This window comes from Phalaenopsis equestris, unplaced genomic scaffold, assembly GCF_001263595.1.
Source record: "Phalaenopsis equestris unplaced genomic scaffold, ASM126359v1 Scaffold000002, whole genome shotgun sequence".
Taxonomy (NCBI): Eukaryota; Viridiplantae; Streptophyta; class Magnoliopsida; order Asparagales; family Orchidaceae; genus Phalaenopsis; species Phalaenopsis equestris.
In genome coordinates, this window is record NW_018164444.1 from 80,302,868 (window position 1) to 80,320,487 (window position 17,620).

Here is a 17,620-nt window from a genome sequence, read left to right on the forward strand (position 1 = left end):
GATGAATCGTACTTACACAAGGATCAATTTTGACATGGGCTGCAACCTCTACTTTTATCCTGAGAAAACTACAATAACAAATAACAATGGCAACAACAAGCTTTTATCCTACTAAGTAGGGTCAGCTACAGGAATTCTCTCTCTATTTTATCCTGAGATTACTGAAATTCTAAACTTCTAAAAAATATATTCCTGCTCGAGTGATGTCAAATTCATTTGCAAGCCTGCATCTTCTTCATCATCTTCTTCCATGAGTATTTAAAGCTCTATTCAAGTTGAAGGGCTTCAAGGATGGTCTAATGCATTAAACATCAAAAAACATTAAAATAAAGAGTCTCTATCAAAGATAAAAGATGGAATGGCATGTACATTTTTGTGAAACCAATCAAAGGATGACCAATTAAAACTCGATTGACTAAGCTTTCAAAGGATAGGATGATCGACACAGCCTATGTGTCAAGAAAGAACAATATTTTTTTAGCTTTAAAAACTTTGTCCATGACATTCAGATCTTTGTCAAATAATATGATAAATTCAATACTAACCCTCCCACGTCAGCCAACAAGTGAAAAACTGGGATTTTGTTTTTAATTATTTGAACTTAATGTATTTGTATAATTAAGCAAATAGATACAACTTATATGTTTGATATTTTTAGGGATCTGCCAATTGATGCTAGGATTACATTCAAATCTGGATTTGAGTGTGTGCCTTAATGATTTCGACGAGGAAGGAGTCTAATTTCTAAGAAGAGATCCAAAGAAAAAATGACGGTTTGAAATTGAATCAATGAGGTAGATGTGAGGAATGTTGCAACTCCAAAGACTACACCTACTCATACAACTTCAATAGCTTGAGCTGCCTAATGAAGATACTAGGTAATATTATGCTCATCTCTTTAATGAACTTCTTTTATTACGATTTAAAAGCATCCATAACTATAATATATAAGGGACCTATATTAAAGTATAAACTATCATAAAATTTGAGAATTATAAATTTTTTTATATAAATTGATCATAAAAAATTTTGTGATCTATTTTATGTGAAGTACACTCAAGCTCTTAAGAGAATTTCTGTCATTGCCGGTCCCAAGCCGGATGTGAAAAGTGAAGGGTTGAGACAGCCAGCGTAAAACTTGTCGAAAAAATCATTGTCGTCTTAGATGGTTTGGACACACTAAACGTCGTCCATCCATCCATCCATCTCTCTATGGACCACCAACTTTGCAACAATACTGCTCATGGCCATTAAACCATGAAAAAGTGAGTAAGAAATAAATAAATGAGGAGAAAAGGTGTGGCTTTTGTGCTTTCAAGAAATAGGTTAAGTGGCTAATGTACTATCTTAGCCAGAGGTGTTTAAGAACATAAAATGAATGACCATCCATCTATCTATCTATCTATTCTTTGCAACAATACTGCTCATAGCCATTAAACCATGAAAAAGTGAGTAAGAAATAAATAAATGAAGAGAAAAGGTGTGACTTTTGTGCTTTCAAAAAATAGGTTAAATGGCTGATGTACTTAGTTAGACGTGTTGAAGAGCAGAAAATGAATGACCATCCATCCATTCATCCATCTATACATATCTCTCACAGAGATTGACCGCCTTTTTTACAACAATATTGCTCATGGCCACTAAACAATGAAAAAGTGAGTAATAAATAAATAAATGAGGACAAAAGGTGTGGCATTTGTGCTTTCAAAAAATAGTTAAGTGGCTAATGTACTAGAGGTGTTGAGCAGAAAATGAATGACCATCCATCTATCTATCTATTCTTTGCAACAATACTGCCCATGGCCATTAAACCATGAAAAAGTGAGTAAGAAATAAAAAAAAGAGGAGAAAAGGTGTGGCTTTTGTGCTTTCAAGAAATATGTTGAGTGGCTAATGTACCATCTTAGCTAGAGGTGTTTAAGAGCAGAAAATGAATGATCATCCATCCATCCATCCATCTCTCTATGGACCAACATCTTTGCAACAAGACTGCTCATGGCCATTAAACAATGAAAAAGTGAGTAAGAAATAAATAAATGAAGAGAAAAGGTGTGACTTTTGTGCTTTCAAAAAATAGGTTAAATGGCTGATGTACTTAGTTAGACGTGTTGAAGAGCAGAAAATGAATGACCATCCATCCATTCATCCATCTATACATATCTCTCACAGAGATTGACCGCCTTTTTTACAACAATATTGCTCATGGCCACTAAACAATGAAAAAGTGAGTAATAAATAAATAAATGAGGACAAAAGGTGTGGCATTTGTGCTTTCAAAAAATAGTTAAGTGGCTAATGTACTAGAGGTGTTGAGCAGAAAATGAATGACCATCCATCTATCTATCTATTCTTTGCAACAATACTGCCCATGGCCATTAAACCATGAAAAAGTGAGTAAGAAATAAATAAATGAGGAGAAAAGGTGTGGCTTTTGTGCTTTCAAGAAATAGGTTAAGTGGCTAATGTACTATCTTAGCCAGAGGTGTTTAAGAACATAAAATGAATGACCATCCATCTATCTATCTATCTATTCTTTGCAACAATACTGCCCATGGCCATTAAACCATGAAAAAGTGAGTAAGAAATAAAAAAAAAAGAGGAGAAAAGGTGTGGCTTTTGTGCTTTCAAGAAATATGTTGAGTGGCTAATGTACCATCTTAGCTAGAGGTGTTTAAGAGCAGAAAATGAATGATCATCCATCCATCCATCCATCTCTCTATGGACCACCATCTTTGCAACAATACTGCTCATGGCCATTAAACCATGAAAAAGTGAGTAAGAAATAAATAAATGAGGAGAAAAGGTGTGGCTTTTGTGCTTTCAAGAAATAGGTTAAGTGGCTAATGTACTATCTTAGCCAGAGGTGTTTAAGAACATAAAATGAATGACCATCCATCTATCTATCTATCTATTCTTTGCAACAATACTGCTCATAGCCATTAAACCATGAAAAAGTGAGTAAGAAATAAATAAATGAAGAGAAAAGGTGTGACTTTTGTGCTTTCAAAAAATAGGTTAAATGGCTGATGTACTTAGTTAGACGTGTTGAAGAGCAGAAAATGAATGACCATCCATCCATTCATCCATCTATACATATCTCTCACAGAGATTGACCGCCTTTTTTACAACAATATTGCTCATGGCCACTAAACAATGAAAAAGTGAGTAATAAATAAATAAATGAGGACAAAAGGTGTGGCATTTGTGCTTTCAAAAAATAGTTAAGTGGCTAATGTACTAGAGGTGTTGAGCAGAAAATGAATGACCATCCATCTATCTATCTATTCTTTGCAACAATACTGCCCATGGCCATTAAACCATGAAAAAGTGAGTAAGAAATAAAAAAAAGAGGAGAAAAGGTGTGGCTTTTGTGCTTTCAAGAAATATGTTGAGTGGCTAATGTACCATCTTAGCTAGAGGTGTTTAAGAGCAGAAAATGAATGATCATCCATCCATCCATCCATCTCTCTATGGACCAACATCTTTGCAACAAGACTGCTCATGGCCATTAAACAATGAAAAAGTGAGTAAGAAATAAATAAATGAGGAGAAAAAGGTGTGGCCTTTGTGCTTTCAAGAATAGGTTAAGTGGCTAATGTATTGTCTTAGCTAGAAGTGTTGAGGGGAAAATGAATGATCATCCATCTATCTATCCATCCATCCATCCAACTATTCTGATCGACATCCAACTATTCTGATCGACCGATAGATTCGTCCGCCTGTCCGCCCGCCTGCACGCACACAGGCCCGTTCGTCCTCCGGTCCGCCCGTCCGTCTGTCCGTCCGTCCGTATCGATTCATCAATCCATCTGATTCCCTGTTTCTTCCATCCATCCATCCATCTGATTCCCTGCTTCTTCCAGCGGATTCACTGCAGCATGGCTTCTTCCGCTTCTTTATGTTGTTTTCTTGCAAACTTTCCTATAGCCTTCTTGCAGCTTTCTTACATCTTTCCTGCAACCTTCTTGCATCTTTCCTGCAACTTACTTGTATCTTTCCTGCGGCATTCTTGCAGTTTTCTTGTCATTATACATCAGCCGATGACTTACAAATCCTAGTTGCATCTGTTTTGGCTTAGTAAAAATCATCTCGAATCGCGCTCAACCCTTGTTCATGCCACCTCGGACCGGTCATTCCACCTGTGTTTACTGTCGCCAACCCAACCCACTCTGGGACAAGTGTTGGAAACTTCATGGTAAACGAACATACAAACCTTCGGTCAGATCCTCTGCTACCAAGGGCCTAACGGCAATGTTCGATTATACCACAGTTCAACCTACTCATAAGCAGGAACATCCAAAAACCCTCTGAATCCCTGAGAAGCTAGATGGAGCAATTCATCAAGCTATTTGAAGCCCATCAAGTCTCTACGGATTCGTTGACTTCCCACTCCTATGACTTTCATGATTTATTCCGCCTTTAGCCCATGGATTATTGATTCAAGTGTCACGGATCACATAACTGGATGCTCACAAGTTTTCTCGTTTTAATATTTGTGCTCTTGAAAGGATACCGTCAGAATTGTCAATGGCTCTTGTAGTTCCATCGCTGGTAAAGAATCGGTTGTACTAACAACTGATCTAACTCTTGACACTGTTTTACATATTCCTCAATTACAATGTAACTTGTTATATGTCAGCAAGTTAACAAATGATGTTGATTGTATTGTTAATTTCTCTTCTGATGTTTGTATTTTTCAGGATCGTAGTTCGGAGAGTATGATTGAAACTGCTAAGAGGGTCATCGAACTCTAATACTTCCAAGAGGAGAGCATGGAGAGTTATGACACACTCTCAAGATTTGTAGTTTATCTTGAATCATTGAATGTCTTGTTATGTTATTGCATTGTCGTTGAGTTCATCTTAGTTTCCAATATTTAAAAAATTTATATCATTTGATGTTTTCAAGAAAAAATCTTTCAATATCAATTGTGAGACATGTCAGTTAGCCAAACATCATTGGGTCTATTTCCTACCCCACGCTTGCACACTTTCCACTCATTTCTCTCTCATTCACATTGACCTATGGGGACCCTCTCACACTCTCACCTACACCAATAAACGGTGGTTCCTGACTTTAATTGATGACCTCACTCGAATGACGTAAGTCTACATTTTAAAAGACAAATCGGAGGTTGTCGACACTTCCCAAAACTTGTACACATTCATGTTAACTCAAGTCAAAACTCACATTCAGGTCCTTCGGACTGACAAAGGTCATGAGTTTTTCAACTCTATTTTGGGTGAATTCTTAGTGAGTAAAGCATCCTCCACCATAGTTCATGTTAGGACACTCCTCAACAAATTGGGTAGCCGAGAGAAAAAAACCACCACCTCATCGACGTTGCTCGCGCCATTAAGTTTCGATCCAATATTCCGAAATGATTTTTGAACGATGTCATTCTCACTGACACCCGTCTCATAAATAGTTCCTTCTAAAATTCATAAGTTCTGAACCCCCCTAGTCGTCTTGATGTCATTCTTTCCTGCCAATCGGGTCTTCTCCACCTTAGACCTCAAGATTTTTGGGTGCACTGCTTTTATTCGGAACACTATCCCCAATTGGAACTTGATCTCAGATCCATAAAATATACTTTCATTGGGTACTTCGCCATTATAGGGATATCGATGCCTTGATCCTTCCAATAGCAAAATATATGTGAGTGTTGGTGTCTCCTTCTTTGAAAGTATTCTCTATTTTCCTAGCTCGACCCAAAGTGAGGGGAAGTTTGGGTTCTTAGACATTGTCCCTTATCCTACTCCTATGGATGTTCCCCTCATTGTTCCTGCCACTGAGTCCCCTATTCCGATGAGTGCACCATCTGATGAGTCTCTGATTCGGTGAGTGCACCATCTCCTCCTCCCGCTATCCATGTCTACACTCGACGCACCGGTTCCGCAGCTCCTACTCTGAAGCCCGCTACCGAACTCCACTTCGAGCGACATCCTCAGCATGACCCCTCCTCCGAATGAGGAGGCAAGTTCTCCGAGTAAGGTACATGCTCTCTCTATTCTATGGCAAAATGCCTCTTTCACAATTTATAGTCGATCTACAGAGCATTTACTACTGCCCTGACGAACCATTAGATCCCAGTTACTATTGAGGTTGTTCTTGTTGATCCAGCCTAGAAAGCTACAGTAATAGAGGAGATGAATGTCCTTAGCAGAACCATACATGGGACGTTGTTGATCTTCCTCAGGGTAAGAAAGTTGTGAGGTGCTGATGAATTTTCATCACCAAGTTCAACTCTGATGGATCCTTTCAACGCAACAATGCATGATTGGTCGTCAAATGATACTCTCAGGCCTACGGAGTTGACTATTATGAAACACTTGTCCAGTGGCTAAATTAAACACTAATCGGGTTTTGTCGTTTCTTGCGGTGAATCTCAATTAGTCTTTTATTCCAGCTCGATCTCAAGAATGTGTTCTTTAATTGAGAGCTTACAGAAGAGGTATAAATGTCTCTCCCTCCTGGCTTTGACTCTTCTGCTTCCAAAGAGCGAGCATGCAGGGTGCGAAAGTCTCTCTATGGGCTCAAGCAATCCCCAAGAGCCTGACTCGACAAATTCACAAAGGTTGTTGTGGGTCATGGTTTTACTTGGACTCAATCAGATCACACACTCTTCTTCTGGCATTCCTCCAATGGCCAGGTAGCTATCATTATTGTCTATTTTAATAATATTGTTCTTACAAGTAACGATCTCCCAGCATTGGAGTTCTTGAAAGACATTCTTGTTAAGTCCTTAGAAATGAAGGACTTGGGATCTCTCTTGTACAGTGAATAATCTTTTTCTGTGCAAACCTGTAGTTGTCCCTATAGATCCCAATGAAAAAATATATGACATTCCCAAAGTTGTTTCTGTCAATAAGACACTTCCAGTGCCTTGTGAGAAAGCCCTCTACCTCGCCCATACTCGCCCTGACATATGCCACGCAGTTGGTATAATGAGTCAATTCATACATGACTCCTATAAGCGTCATCTCCAAGCTGTCCACCGGATTCTCCACGATTTAAAAGGTACACCGGGCTCAGGTCTACTTTTCTCTCATCACACCTCTCGGTCTATTGTTATTTATAAGATATTAATAGGGTTAATAGAATCGGGTCGGTTCATGATCGACGTTCTCCCTCTGGGAATTACTCATTTGTATGAGAAAATCTTGTCACGTGGAAAAGCAAAAAACATTCTTTGTTGCCCAAGGTAGTGTTGAAGCTAAATTTTGATCAATGTCCTTGGGGATCTGTGGAATCCTCTAGTTATGCATCATGCTCCGTGAACTTTGTATGCCAACCTCCGTCTCACTGCAGCTATTCTGTGATAATAAGGCCTATATCAGCTCTGGTCACAATCCAATCCAGCATGATCGTACAGAACATGTAGAGATTTACAAATGCTTCATTAAGGAAAAGATTGAGTCCAGGAAAATTTATGCTCTTTTTATGCCCTCCAGTGGTCAACTAGCAGATATTCTTACCAAAAATTTGTCCCGCCCTTTGTTCGATAACTTCAAGTCCAAGTTGAACATGTCTGACATGTATACGTCAACTTAAGGGGGAGTATCAGATTATAACGGATATCCTTACACTATTATTACTTATTATTTGATTTTATTCTCTAGGTATATTTTTCTCTTTTACTTTATTCTATTTTATTTTCTTTCATTGTTATTTTATTCTGTTTTTATTAATTTTCATTATTATGTATATTGTAATTGGGGTTAAATACCCTTCCTTCTATCAATAAAATTATATAGTTCTTGTCAAATTCAACATCTATATATATAGAGAGAGAGAGAGAGAGAGTCAAACGTAATCAAGAGGGCTTTTAATTGTCTCAATGGTTTGCCACACATGATAAGAAAAGGGATCACACTGAATATCAAGCTTCTTCAACACCTTAAATCTTAGCATCAAATCATATTGGTTTTTTCAAAAGAATATTTCCATTCCCTTCCATCGTTTTTATAAATGGACACTCCAGATCCTGCTAGGTAATTGGAACGATATGGAAGGCTTATGAGGCAAGTACAATATCTAATTTTAGGCTTAAATGAATCAGTTTAGTTAACAGGAAATTAGATACGTCAACGTAAAAGTGATCCATGGAAGCTTGTAAATCTCAATTACAAGGGTGCTAATGATGGTAACAGGACCAGCCTATATTTTAATCCCCAAATAAAGCAGGGACACAGATTGATTGGGACATGGTTATACAATAAAATTTCAATAGTTGTACGTGTGTTGAAAAATCTACAAAGATTTTTCATATTGCACCTCAGTTCTCAACCACTTTCCCTCAGGATGGCTAGCACTTAAACAAACATAAACTTATGTACCAAAAAAAAAGGAGAGAAATGAGTGGGATAACATGAGCAAGCAAAATTATCCATAAAAATAGCTCTTTTCGAAGAAGCTTTCGAAAATTTGGAAAGAAAATTCCAAATAATCAAATTTGACACCCAAAATACCATACCTGTTCGACAAAATGCTGAACTTGATCTCTCCAAAGATCTACGGAGTATACCAATTCGCTGGCCCAAGGTTCTGATTCATTACCAAAACCCCATCTGGTAAGTGGCTCCTCAGAATTGGTGTTATGAGTACAAGGAGCTGGGTCTTCTGAAGGCAATGACATGCCTTGTCCTAAGAAATCCACTGCCCACACTCTATAGTCACGACCAAGGTCTTTCAGTTGCTTCTCATAATGGAAAGCCCCCACACCAAAACCAGGGAGAAATAACACAGCTGGTGCACTAATATTTTTTGTTCCAGATTTCTCATAGTGCACTGAAAATTTTGGCTTCCATTCCCAATAGCAACTACTGATTTGAGAACCATGATTGCCATTTGAATCATTGGGCAAGGTTGGAATTACAATTTTTTCAGTCTGATCAATTTTTGGAACCTTTTTTAATCTCAAATTTCCATCAACTACATGGTAGTTGCAAGTTCCATCCCCTGTCATAATAGAATTTTGATTATCAAGCCCCTCAAGAATACTCAGCAGCTTATTCCCCTCTTTCTCATTTAAATTGTTGATTTCATAAGATGGTTGATGAGATTTCCTCTGACTAAAAAAGGATTTTGTAGCAGATGATGAAATTTTTCTTTTCCCGCAATGGAAGAACTTGGATTGCTGCAAACTGAACCTATTCTCTAAGAGTTTCACATTAGAGCTACAAAAATCGCATGGCACTGGATGATTGAGAGGAAGCAATTCCATGTCTTGAAAAATATCAGTCCTGAAATGAATAAAGCTTCCACAAATAAGAAGGAAAGACTGATACAGGACAGATTTGTAACCAAAAAAAATAATAATAAAGAAGAAAAGAAAAAACAATACATAGAAGAATAAAATTAAGAAATATCTAATAGAAAAAATGAGACAGTAGCTGCTCATCACACAAAACAGTTTTTACATAAAGAACTATAATCATGCACTCATGACAGTAATGTAACTCAAATTATGATCATAATACATGCATTTCATGACCTTAAGAAAATAAGGAGATAGGAAGAAAAAAATGAAAAAATAAAAGGAAAAATAAAGAGAGGTTGTGAAAAACTGTAGAAACTAAACAAACAACAAATATACCATGTGCTAGTATCCTAAAGTGAAGAATTAATGATGTAAACATTTCACAGTAGCCTCCATAAAGTTATGAGATTCATAACATTTTAAATTAAATGTTCTATTTGATACACAACATATAGGCTTCCTACTACTACCTGAAATTTTACACCATCGCCAATACTTCCTAATAGGATGAAGCAGTTTGAATAGCTTGACATAAAGTCTGATAGAGTAGAATGCCAACTAATCTATTTTAATATTAAGATGAGCATAAGAAATAGAAAGCCATAGTCTTCAATATTCTAAGGAAAGAATATATTACTTCATAACTAATCATGAACTCCAGAAAGATGCAAAATAAAAGCAAAGAAACTATTTGATTCCCACAAACAAATAACAGAAAATCTGTTACAAAAGATTTAGACACAACTTGATTTAAAATTTTCATTTTTCAATTTCTTCTTAGTTAATCAGGACAGAAAAAGAAAACTTTTTTATCTTCATTTATGATCAAATATACATGAATCGACCAGAAAAGAAAATTCTTGAAATTACTCCCCCATAAGCAAATATCCTTTCTAGGGATTCTCTAGATCCTATCCTATAGCCAGGAGAAAACAAAGAACAATGCTTGACAGAGCTTACTTTCAGAATATTGTCAGATTGCGATCAAAGAAATAAAGTAACTGATCAGAAAACAGAAATTTTAGCTATATTTCTTTTACTTACGAATCGAAAGACAAAAAAAAGCTAAATCTCGACCCCAATATTCTTTCGTCTCCCTCCCTCTTCTAATGAAGCTACCGAAGTTTTGATACAGGGTCTGGCAACAAGTGGGTCCGTGAGAAGGAATGACTTACACGGCTCATGCTACGAAGGATGGATGGATTGCCGAGGTCGGCCATGTGGGCACGAATCTTTCCGGCGGAGCAGGTGTCCCGTACGGAATCCCTTCAGTCGCGCGTAGAAACTGTGAAATTATGCATAGCCCTTGGATCTGGTCACCGCTTTAGATTTGTGTGGTGTGTTGATTGTATGATGGCCAAATGCACGTTGAGCTGAAGGGTTGGGTCAGGACATCTTGAAATATAACTATTGGGTTTTTCTTATTCCTCTATTTCTTTTGAAAAAAAGGTCTAGTTATGGTCACTTACAATCATTGTGTGGTGTCCTCATTTTATGTTGAGGTCGGGTGTTATTAGACTTCTCGGACATATCGGCCCTTTGGTAATTTATTCACCTCCTTTTAGAAATATTTGGTCGAGATGATGGTTGAAGATCTCATCTTATGTTTCATATGTTGGGTTGTTGAATTGACGTTCAGGTGGCATGCTACATCGACCGATATCCCAAACATTCGGCGACTGACCAGACAAAGACATCTCGATGATTTTGGAGGGACTCAATCAGCAAATCATTTGATCCCGCATCAAAATTTTTATTTATTAAAGGAAAATTACCCTGGTTTAGCAGGTACGAGACTGCTCGAGCTTGCCTCATACGATGATGACTTCACCATTGCCGAGAGCTTTACCGATTTTTATTTATTAAAGGAAAATTACCCTGGTTTAGCGGGTACGAGACTGCTCGAGGTTGCCTCATACGATGATGACTTCACCATTGCCCGAGAGCTTGTATGTTGTAGGTTGAAGTAATGGCCTTGAAGTTGTTGAGAACTAGTCGACCGAAGATGTAATTGTAGTTTGGTGGAAAATCAACCACTAGGAAATCCCTCATATTCTTTTTATTATTATTATTTTTTTGTTCTTCCTCCAGGTGTCTAACAGAGCTAATATTCTCAGGGCTTCTTTTCTCTTGCCAGAGGAACCATAGAGTTGGTAGATAGCTGCAATCAGTCGGTTCTCAGACCTAACTTGTCAAACACCCGATTTGAACATAATGTTCATAAAGCTCATAGTATCTACAAGAATGCTACCAATCTCGAAGTTGTTTATTGGGGTGTTAATGACTATAGCGTTGTTATAAGGATATCACTTGAGGGGCAAATTTGTGTCAGTGAAAGTGATGAAGGGATGTGAGTTGTGTTTGAGGTGAAGGCAGTTGCACAAAATTCTCCTGATCAAAGCCCCTTCAGATTGGCTCAGCAAGATGATTCTCCACCTCCTCCAAATATGGTTGAGACTATGCCAACAATTCGAATTACATGCTCTCAAACTGGCTCGTCAAAATTTCTTTTATTGGAGCTTTTCTCTATTGCGGGGTTATTGTTGTTGAAGCTACGAACTCCTTTAGTTTGCCAGCTCTGATCAGCTTCTTCATCGGGCTCCAAAGGTGTCTGCAATCATCCATATCAAGGTCATGCCCCCGATGGTATGTACAGTACTTCTTTGGATCCTAAATGTAAGCTCAAGACTTCATCAAGGTAACTTTCTTAAAATACACCTTGTTTTAGATGGCCTCTACTATCTCGATCATTGATACCCTAAATGGGGTTGTCTTGGGTGTCTCATGATGGGGCAGTGGGAGCTCTTTGTATTGACCTTGCTAAAGGTCAGAATATCAAGCCCAATTTTCACAGTTGTATAGTTTGTTGGCTTCCCTGTGGTCCCTGAGCAGCAGATTGTCATCATAACACAAGGGGGTGGGAGGTGGTGGTGGTAGTAGAACGTGAATCATGCCTTGCTCTCCACTTGTCATATCTAGTAGCACTCTTATGCAAATGATAATGTTGACTTCACTTTCAGTCAATCCTTCGTTTGAGTTCAAAACCAGCTCACATCTAACTCGGATCTGAAACTTGTTCAAATTAGGCTAGGAATACCCAGTTCATAGTTCATTTGAGCTTTCATCCCTTGCTCTCCACTTGTCCTCCCCAGGGGCACTCTTATGCAAATGATAGTGTTGACCTCATTTTCAGTCAACCATTCATTCAAGTTCATAACCAACTCACATCTAGCTCAGAACCCAATCAAACCTAACTGAACCAAGCTCAATCTTAAGCTAAATTTAGCTAAATCTTAGCTAACCTTAGTTTAACCCCAACTCAAGTCTAATCCAAGCTAAACTCTAAACTATGTTTCTATGTCATATTTCATTCATATTGTATGTTTTTACACGTACCATATTTAGTTTTTTCTATGTGTTAAACAAAAGGAAAAGTAAATAATGGATTAAAATAAATAAGGAGGGAACCTCTCACAAGGTTCTCTATTTAACAAAACACCTAAAGTTTAAGGACAAAACCAAACAGAGAACACTAACCTAGAAAACTAATTAAAAATTTTTAAACTTTGAAAAACTTGATTTTTATCTCAACTGACAAACCTATGAGCTAAAACAGGTCACAAACTAAATATTGAACTCCAAATAAAATCTAAAATCTACCAACATAAAGAATAAAAACTAAACTTAGGCAGATTTGACATAAACTCTAGGATAACCAACTTAAACAAAAGAATTGAGGATCACACATAGGCCCTTGTTTATTCTAAGTATAGAAACCTAGGTTAGTTTAATAGGTGCCTTAGTTAGTTTTAAGGACTATGACTTATAAAACAAAAAATATTTTCCCCTAAAGTAAAGGGAATGCCTTGGTATGAATTAACTCATGGTTACTAAAGCAGGTATTTCAAACTACCTTGAAACTAAGAAACCCGTCACATGCCCAAGAAGGATTTTTTTATTATGAGGTTAGTTTAGTTGAAGGATACTAACATTCCCAAGATGACGGAAAGCCATGAGCAACCAGATCAGGGGTGCTATTCCCAAATTCTAGGTTAGTCCAAATATTTAGATTCTTTATGGAGTTTAGGACATCACTTCCATCTTGAAACCCTTCCTACCTAACCGTGTTTTTCAAACTCCAACAACTTCAAATTAAGTAAAACTAATCATTCCTGATCTAAACTTTTGACCTCAATTAATCGATCAAAACTCGTTGCCAGTAAACCTTCTTCCCTTGATGGTTAAATTCATTTTTCTAAGTCTTTTCATGACACACTATCATCAAATTGTAAATCTCATTCTTTTGAGATTCATTCTTCCAAAACTCTAATTATTCCTCTTTAACACCTCAATTTTGAAATTCCAACCAATTTGGATAGCATAATTCATAATATTAATAGAGAGTTTTCTTATGGCTCATAGCTCTATAGTTGTAATTAATTATGAGGGCTTGCTCTGGTAAGAAATCCAATCCCATAATAAAACAAGCCTTTTATTACACTCGTAAGTTATGGAAAAAATCCTTGGTTCTGTAGACTTATAAAGATCTTTGTCGTTTGAATGATTACACCCATTTTAAAGTAGTATTTCCTCCACTCAAGCTAGTATAATTTTCAATAAATGTTGTGCTTGGTCAGATACAAGTCTTCCAAAAGTTTTATTATGTGTGGAGACACAAAAATGTTCCGCCAAATGGGTGGATGACTTTGCTCTGGAGAAAATGGGGGTGAAGTTGTATTCATCAGCTAATATATGATTATTAGCTAACTCCAACAACTTGGCTAAAGTATTTGGTTTCTACATGCCTAAAGAATATTGGAACAAACTTTCCTTCAGCCATTGGGCCAGGGTGGCAAGTGCTGCGGTGGGTTCCAGATCCACACTTCCCAAATCTTTTTTTGAAACTAAGTGATGAACAAGCAGAGGCTCCCATTTTGTCCTTGTCTGAAACACAAAAGGGCTTGCAAATTTTCTAGGGCTTCTGAGTGTTCGCAAAATACGCCGCAAACATCTGCTTGAAGTCAGAAAATGGGATGATCACCTCTGGTGAGAAGCCGTTGAACCACCTGAAAGTTGACTCCCTCGGCATGGTGAATAAAAGGCGGCACTTCAGTGCGTTAGTGATCCTCAACAAACATACAGTCAACTTGAAGGAGGCTATGTGGTCGGTTGGATCAGTCTAACCGTTGTAAGATTCCAGTGCAATGATTTTGACCCTCTCTGGGGGCTCAACCACAAAAATCTGCTAAAAGAACACATTCTCTAGCGGGCATAGGATTTTAGTGCACCTAGACCACTATCTATCCATCTGTGTCAACCAAAAACTATCAAAGTACTAGGAATTTCCTTTCATTTCCACAAGTAAGGATGCCCATCGGTTGTTAGGCATCGACCCTTCCTCTTGAGGATTCTACTTCCTTTCCCGAGCCAATGCCTCTCAAAGGGCATCCATCATTTAGCTCCTGGATTTGTTATTGCACAAAATGCCTGGTGCACTGTATGTTACTAGTGTTTATATTGTGGTTTTCTTCTCCATGTGTTTCTCTACTTGTCTGTGACATGATCCACACTTACTGTATCTTTTAGGGTGTTGAACCCTAATTTGCATGTGAATCACACCTTAAGGGATAGAATGTAAAGCAATAGAGAGAGGAGAAAGAGAGAGAGAAATGCATAACAATGAATAGTAACAAGGCATATCGATTAGTATTTTCTCTTAAAATGATCCCATATTATAGAAGATGTACAATATATGAAGTTACATGTTTGTGTCTGTTATAATGGTGGCGTTACGAGGTATTTTGCATATATGAGTCCAAGGATCAGCTACCTACTAGCTCGGTCAACTGAGCTTGGTAGGTTTCAGTTCGACAAAACTTGTTCGATCGGCTACGCTAAGTTGGTGTAGTTAGTTGGTTGATATTTTATGACTCTGGGTCGACAGAGGTACCTTGGTCTGCTTGTTGTTGCCTATTTCCAGCCTGACCTCTGATACCTAGACGAGAAACTCATGTCAGCAAAATGATACCAGGCTATCAAGTAGAAGGTTAATCACCATAACCTGATAGATAGATCATTCCTTGACGAGGGGATCTTTTAAGATGTTTGTGGGTTATGTGATTGCCAATTATTGGTCATTGATGAAGAGCTTCAAGTGCATTTATGAGACTGATGGTGATAGTGAACTCTTTTCTCTAAATCAGATTGTGTAGATAGGCACGTCAATTTCTTTGCCTGACTCAGTTAGCATTAGTCTCTAATTAGGGTGGTCTACACCTGATTCAGGAGGCGTTATTAGGTGCGGACGCCGCACATATGGCCTCCTGTTGAGATCCACAAGAGTTTGATGTTCGCACCTTTCGGACATTCTGCGTCCATAAGGAATATTTTACCCGGTTCAGAGGATTGCATCCAGTCAAATATGCGGGTCCTTTGATCCTCTGTCAGTGATTCCTCTTTCTTTACACTTTCTTTCTTCCAAGTCGTTGTTGGATCTCCTCAAGTTTCATGCTCATACATTCCTGATGCACATAAATACATAAAAATTATGAGGGATGTATGTAAATGTCCTTAAATAAATAAGAATTTAAGTGGCGTGCATGTAAATGTCACAGGAAACAAATAAAACAAAATAAAAAATATTCGTTTCATCGGCAAGTCTCTGACGCCAATTCCTGGTTTCGATTCTCACTTTCCACTCTAAAGACCGATCTCTATCAGAACACTCGTACGAATTGGTTGAATCGCTCTTTTGCTTGGCTAAAAACAAGGAGTGATTCGGGGTCTCATCTTGCTTGCATCGCCTGGATTTCACCTCAGTTTAGTTGCAGTTCCTACGCCAAGTTCCATTATTGAATCCTTTGTCCCCCTCAGGCGAAGAATCTCCTTCAAGGTATTGCTCTACTTCCCCATACTTGCTGACTCCGAAATTACTTATCTGCTTGATGCTTTATCTCTGAGCTTCACTCTCGTAATCTGATGAACTTTTAATAGTTTCTGACAATTGCAATAGATTTCTCTGATTTTAATAGTAAACTTTTCCATAAAGTTCGAATTTTTATTCTATGATCTGTTTTGAGCTTTACTTGTAAAAGTAGAGAGTCAGATTCTGAAACCTAACACTGAAGCAACCATCAAACCAAAAAATTGACATCTGCTAATAGCATAATAGTATATTACAGATTTCAGCGAATCAAAGAGCCCAAGTTTCAAAATTTCTTCTTTTTTTATTCTGCTTAACTTCTGTGCTGGTGGGATGGATCGTTTTCTCTCTGATTCACATTGAATTGGAATTACTACCCTACACAGATGAGATGGATGATGGAGAAATATACCATTCCAGCAACATTTTCTTCACCAGTCCTTCCATATCAAGCTGTTTAAACTTTGATGAATTGAGGAACACCAAGAAATGCACCCACACCCACACCTGCAACCCCCCAGGACCAGCCATTCCAACTCACACCCACACCTGCTACCACACTCATACACAACTCCTCTCCGCTGGTGAAGATGATGTAGGAGGAGAAAACGAGTTGAAGAAGCCAAAGAAGAGACTTTTGGGCAATAGAGAAGCTGTGAAGAAATACAGAGAGAAGAAGAAGGCACATGAAGCTTACTTGGAGGAGGAAGTGAAGAAATTGCGCTGTATAAACCAGCAATTGTTGAGGAGATTGGAGAGCAAGGCTGCGCTTGAGGCTGAAATCCTCAGGCTTAAGAGCCTTCTGGTTGATCTGCGAGCTAAGGTTGATGCTGAGCTTGGTCTTTACCCTCTTAAGATGTGTGGCAGAGAAAACTTGCGGTGCGGCGGCCGTGGTGAGTGTTTAATGGGGGATTTGGAGGTGGTGGGTGGGGAACGAAGCTCTGTTCCTGCAGTTTTGGATTCTCAGATCAGGCCTAATGCAGATTTGTCTCTAAATTTGGAGGTTGTTGATGGAGTGCAGGTTGGAGGGAGCATGTTATTAGCTCCCTTTCAGGCTAATTTAATGGCATGAGGGTTGGGAAATTTGATTCTGAAACTATTTTGTTTTCATTATCATTTCTTGACCATGTCCGAATTGTTATGTTATAGCTGTATTATATATGTTGAGAACATGGCTGTTAAATGTTAGGCTCAAAGAAGAATCATCAGCCTTCCATCACACACAAACACACAAACACACAAACACATACATACATATATATATACTTGCATACATATATATGCAAAGATATATGTGTATATGTATATATGTGTATATGTATATGTATCTATGTGTATATGTATATCTGTGTATATGTATATGTATGTATATGTATATGTATGTATATGTATGTATATATATATATATATGTGTGTGTATATATATATATATATAT

General features: G+C 37.8%; 2 protein-coding genes across 4 annotated transcripts in view; one reads left to right on the forward strand and one right to left on the reverse strand.

Annotated features, from left to right (window-relative positions):
• The window catches only part of LOC110025926 (pheophytinase, chloroplastic), a 79,520-nt gene extending 68,897 nt beyond the window's left edge, over positions 1 to 10,623 (reverse strand). Inside the window, exons 1-2 of one of the 2 annotated variants that reach the window (XM_020726632.1) lie at positions 10,438 to 10,623; positions 8,477 to 9,245 (exon numbers count right to left, since the gene is read on the reverse strand). In XM_020726632.1, the coding sequence (XP_020582291.1) occupies positions 8,477 to 9,226 (750 nt within the window). In that variant the 5' untranslated portion in view covers positions 9,227 to 9,245; positions 10,438 to 10,623. Of the gene's footprint in view, positions 1 to 8,476; positions 9,246 to 10,306 lie in introns of both variants that reach the window. The other variant, XM_020726624.1, reaches the window with a different exon arrangement.
• Positions 10,624 to 15,891: 5,268 nt separating this feature from the next.
• LOC110025977 (basic leucine zipper 23-like) lies at positions 15,892 to 17,399 on the forward strand. 2 transcript variants are annotated; one of them, XM_020726703.1, is made up of 2 exons: positions 15,892 to 16,154; positions 16,444 to 17,399. In XM_020726703.1, exon 2 carries the CDS (start codon positions 16,576 to 16,578, stop codon positions 17,254 to 17,256), a length of 681 nt encoding a protein of 226 aa, XP_020582362.1. In that variant the 5' UTR covers positions 15,892 to 16,154; positions 16,444 to 16,575; the 3' UTR covers positions 17,257 to 17,399. The 2 variants fall into 2 exon arrangements, with proteins under 2 accessions (XP_020582362.1, XP_020582353.1); XM_020726694.1 differs by having other exon boundaries at positions 16,571 to 17,398.
• Positions 17,400 to 17,620: the final 221 nt, after the last annotated feature.

What these genes read in the sequence shown, in the direction of transcription:
- LOC110025977 (XM_020726703.1), top strand. Translation starts at nt 16,576, where the DNA reads ATGGATGATGGAGAAATATACCATTCCAGCAACATTTTCTTCACCAGT.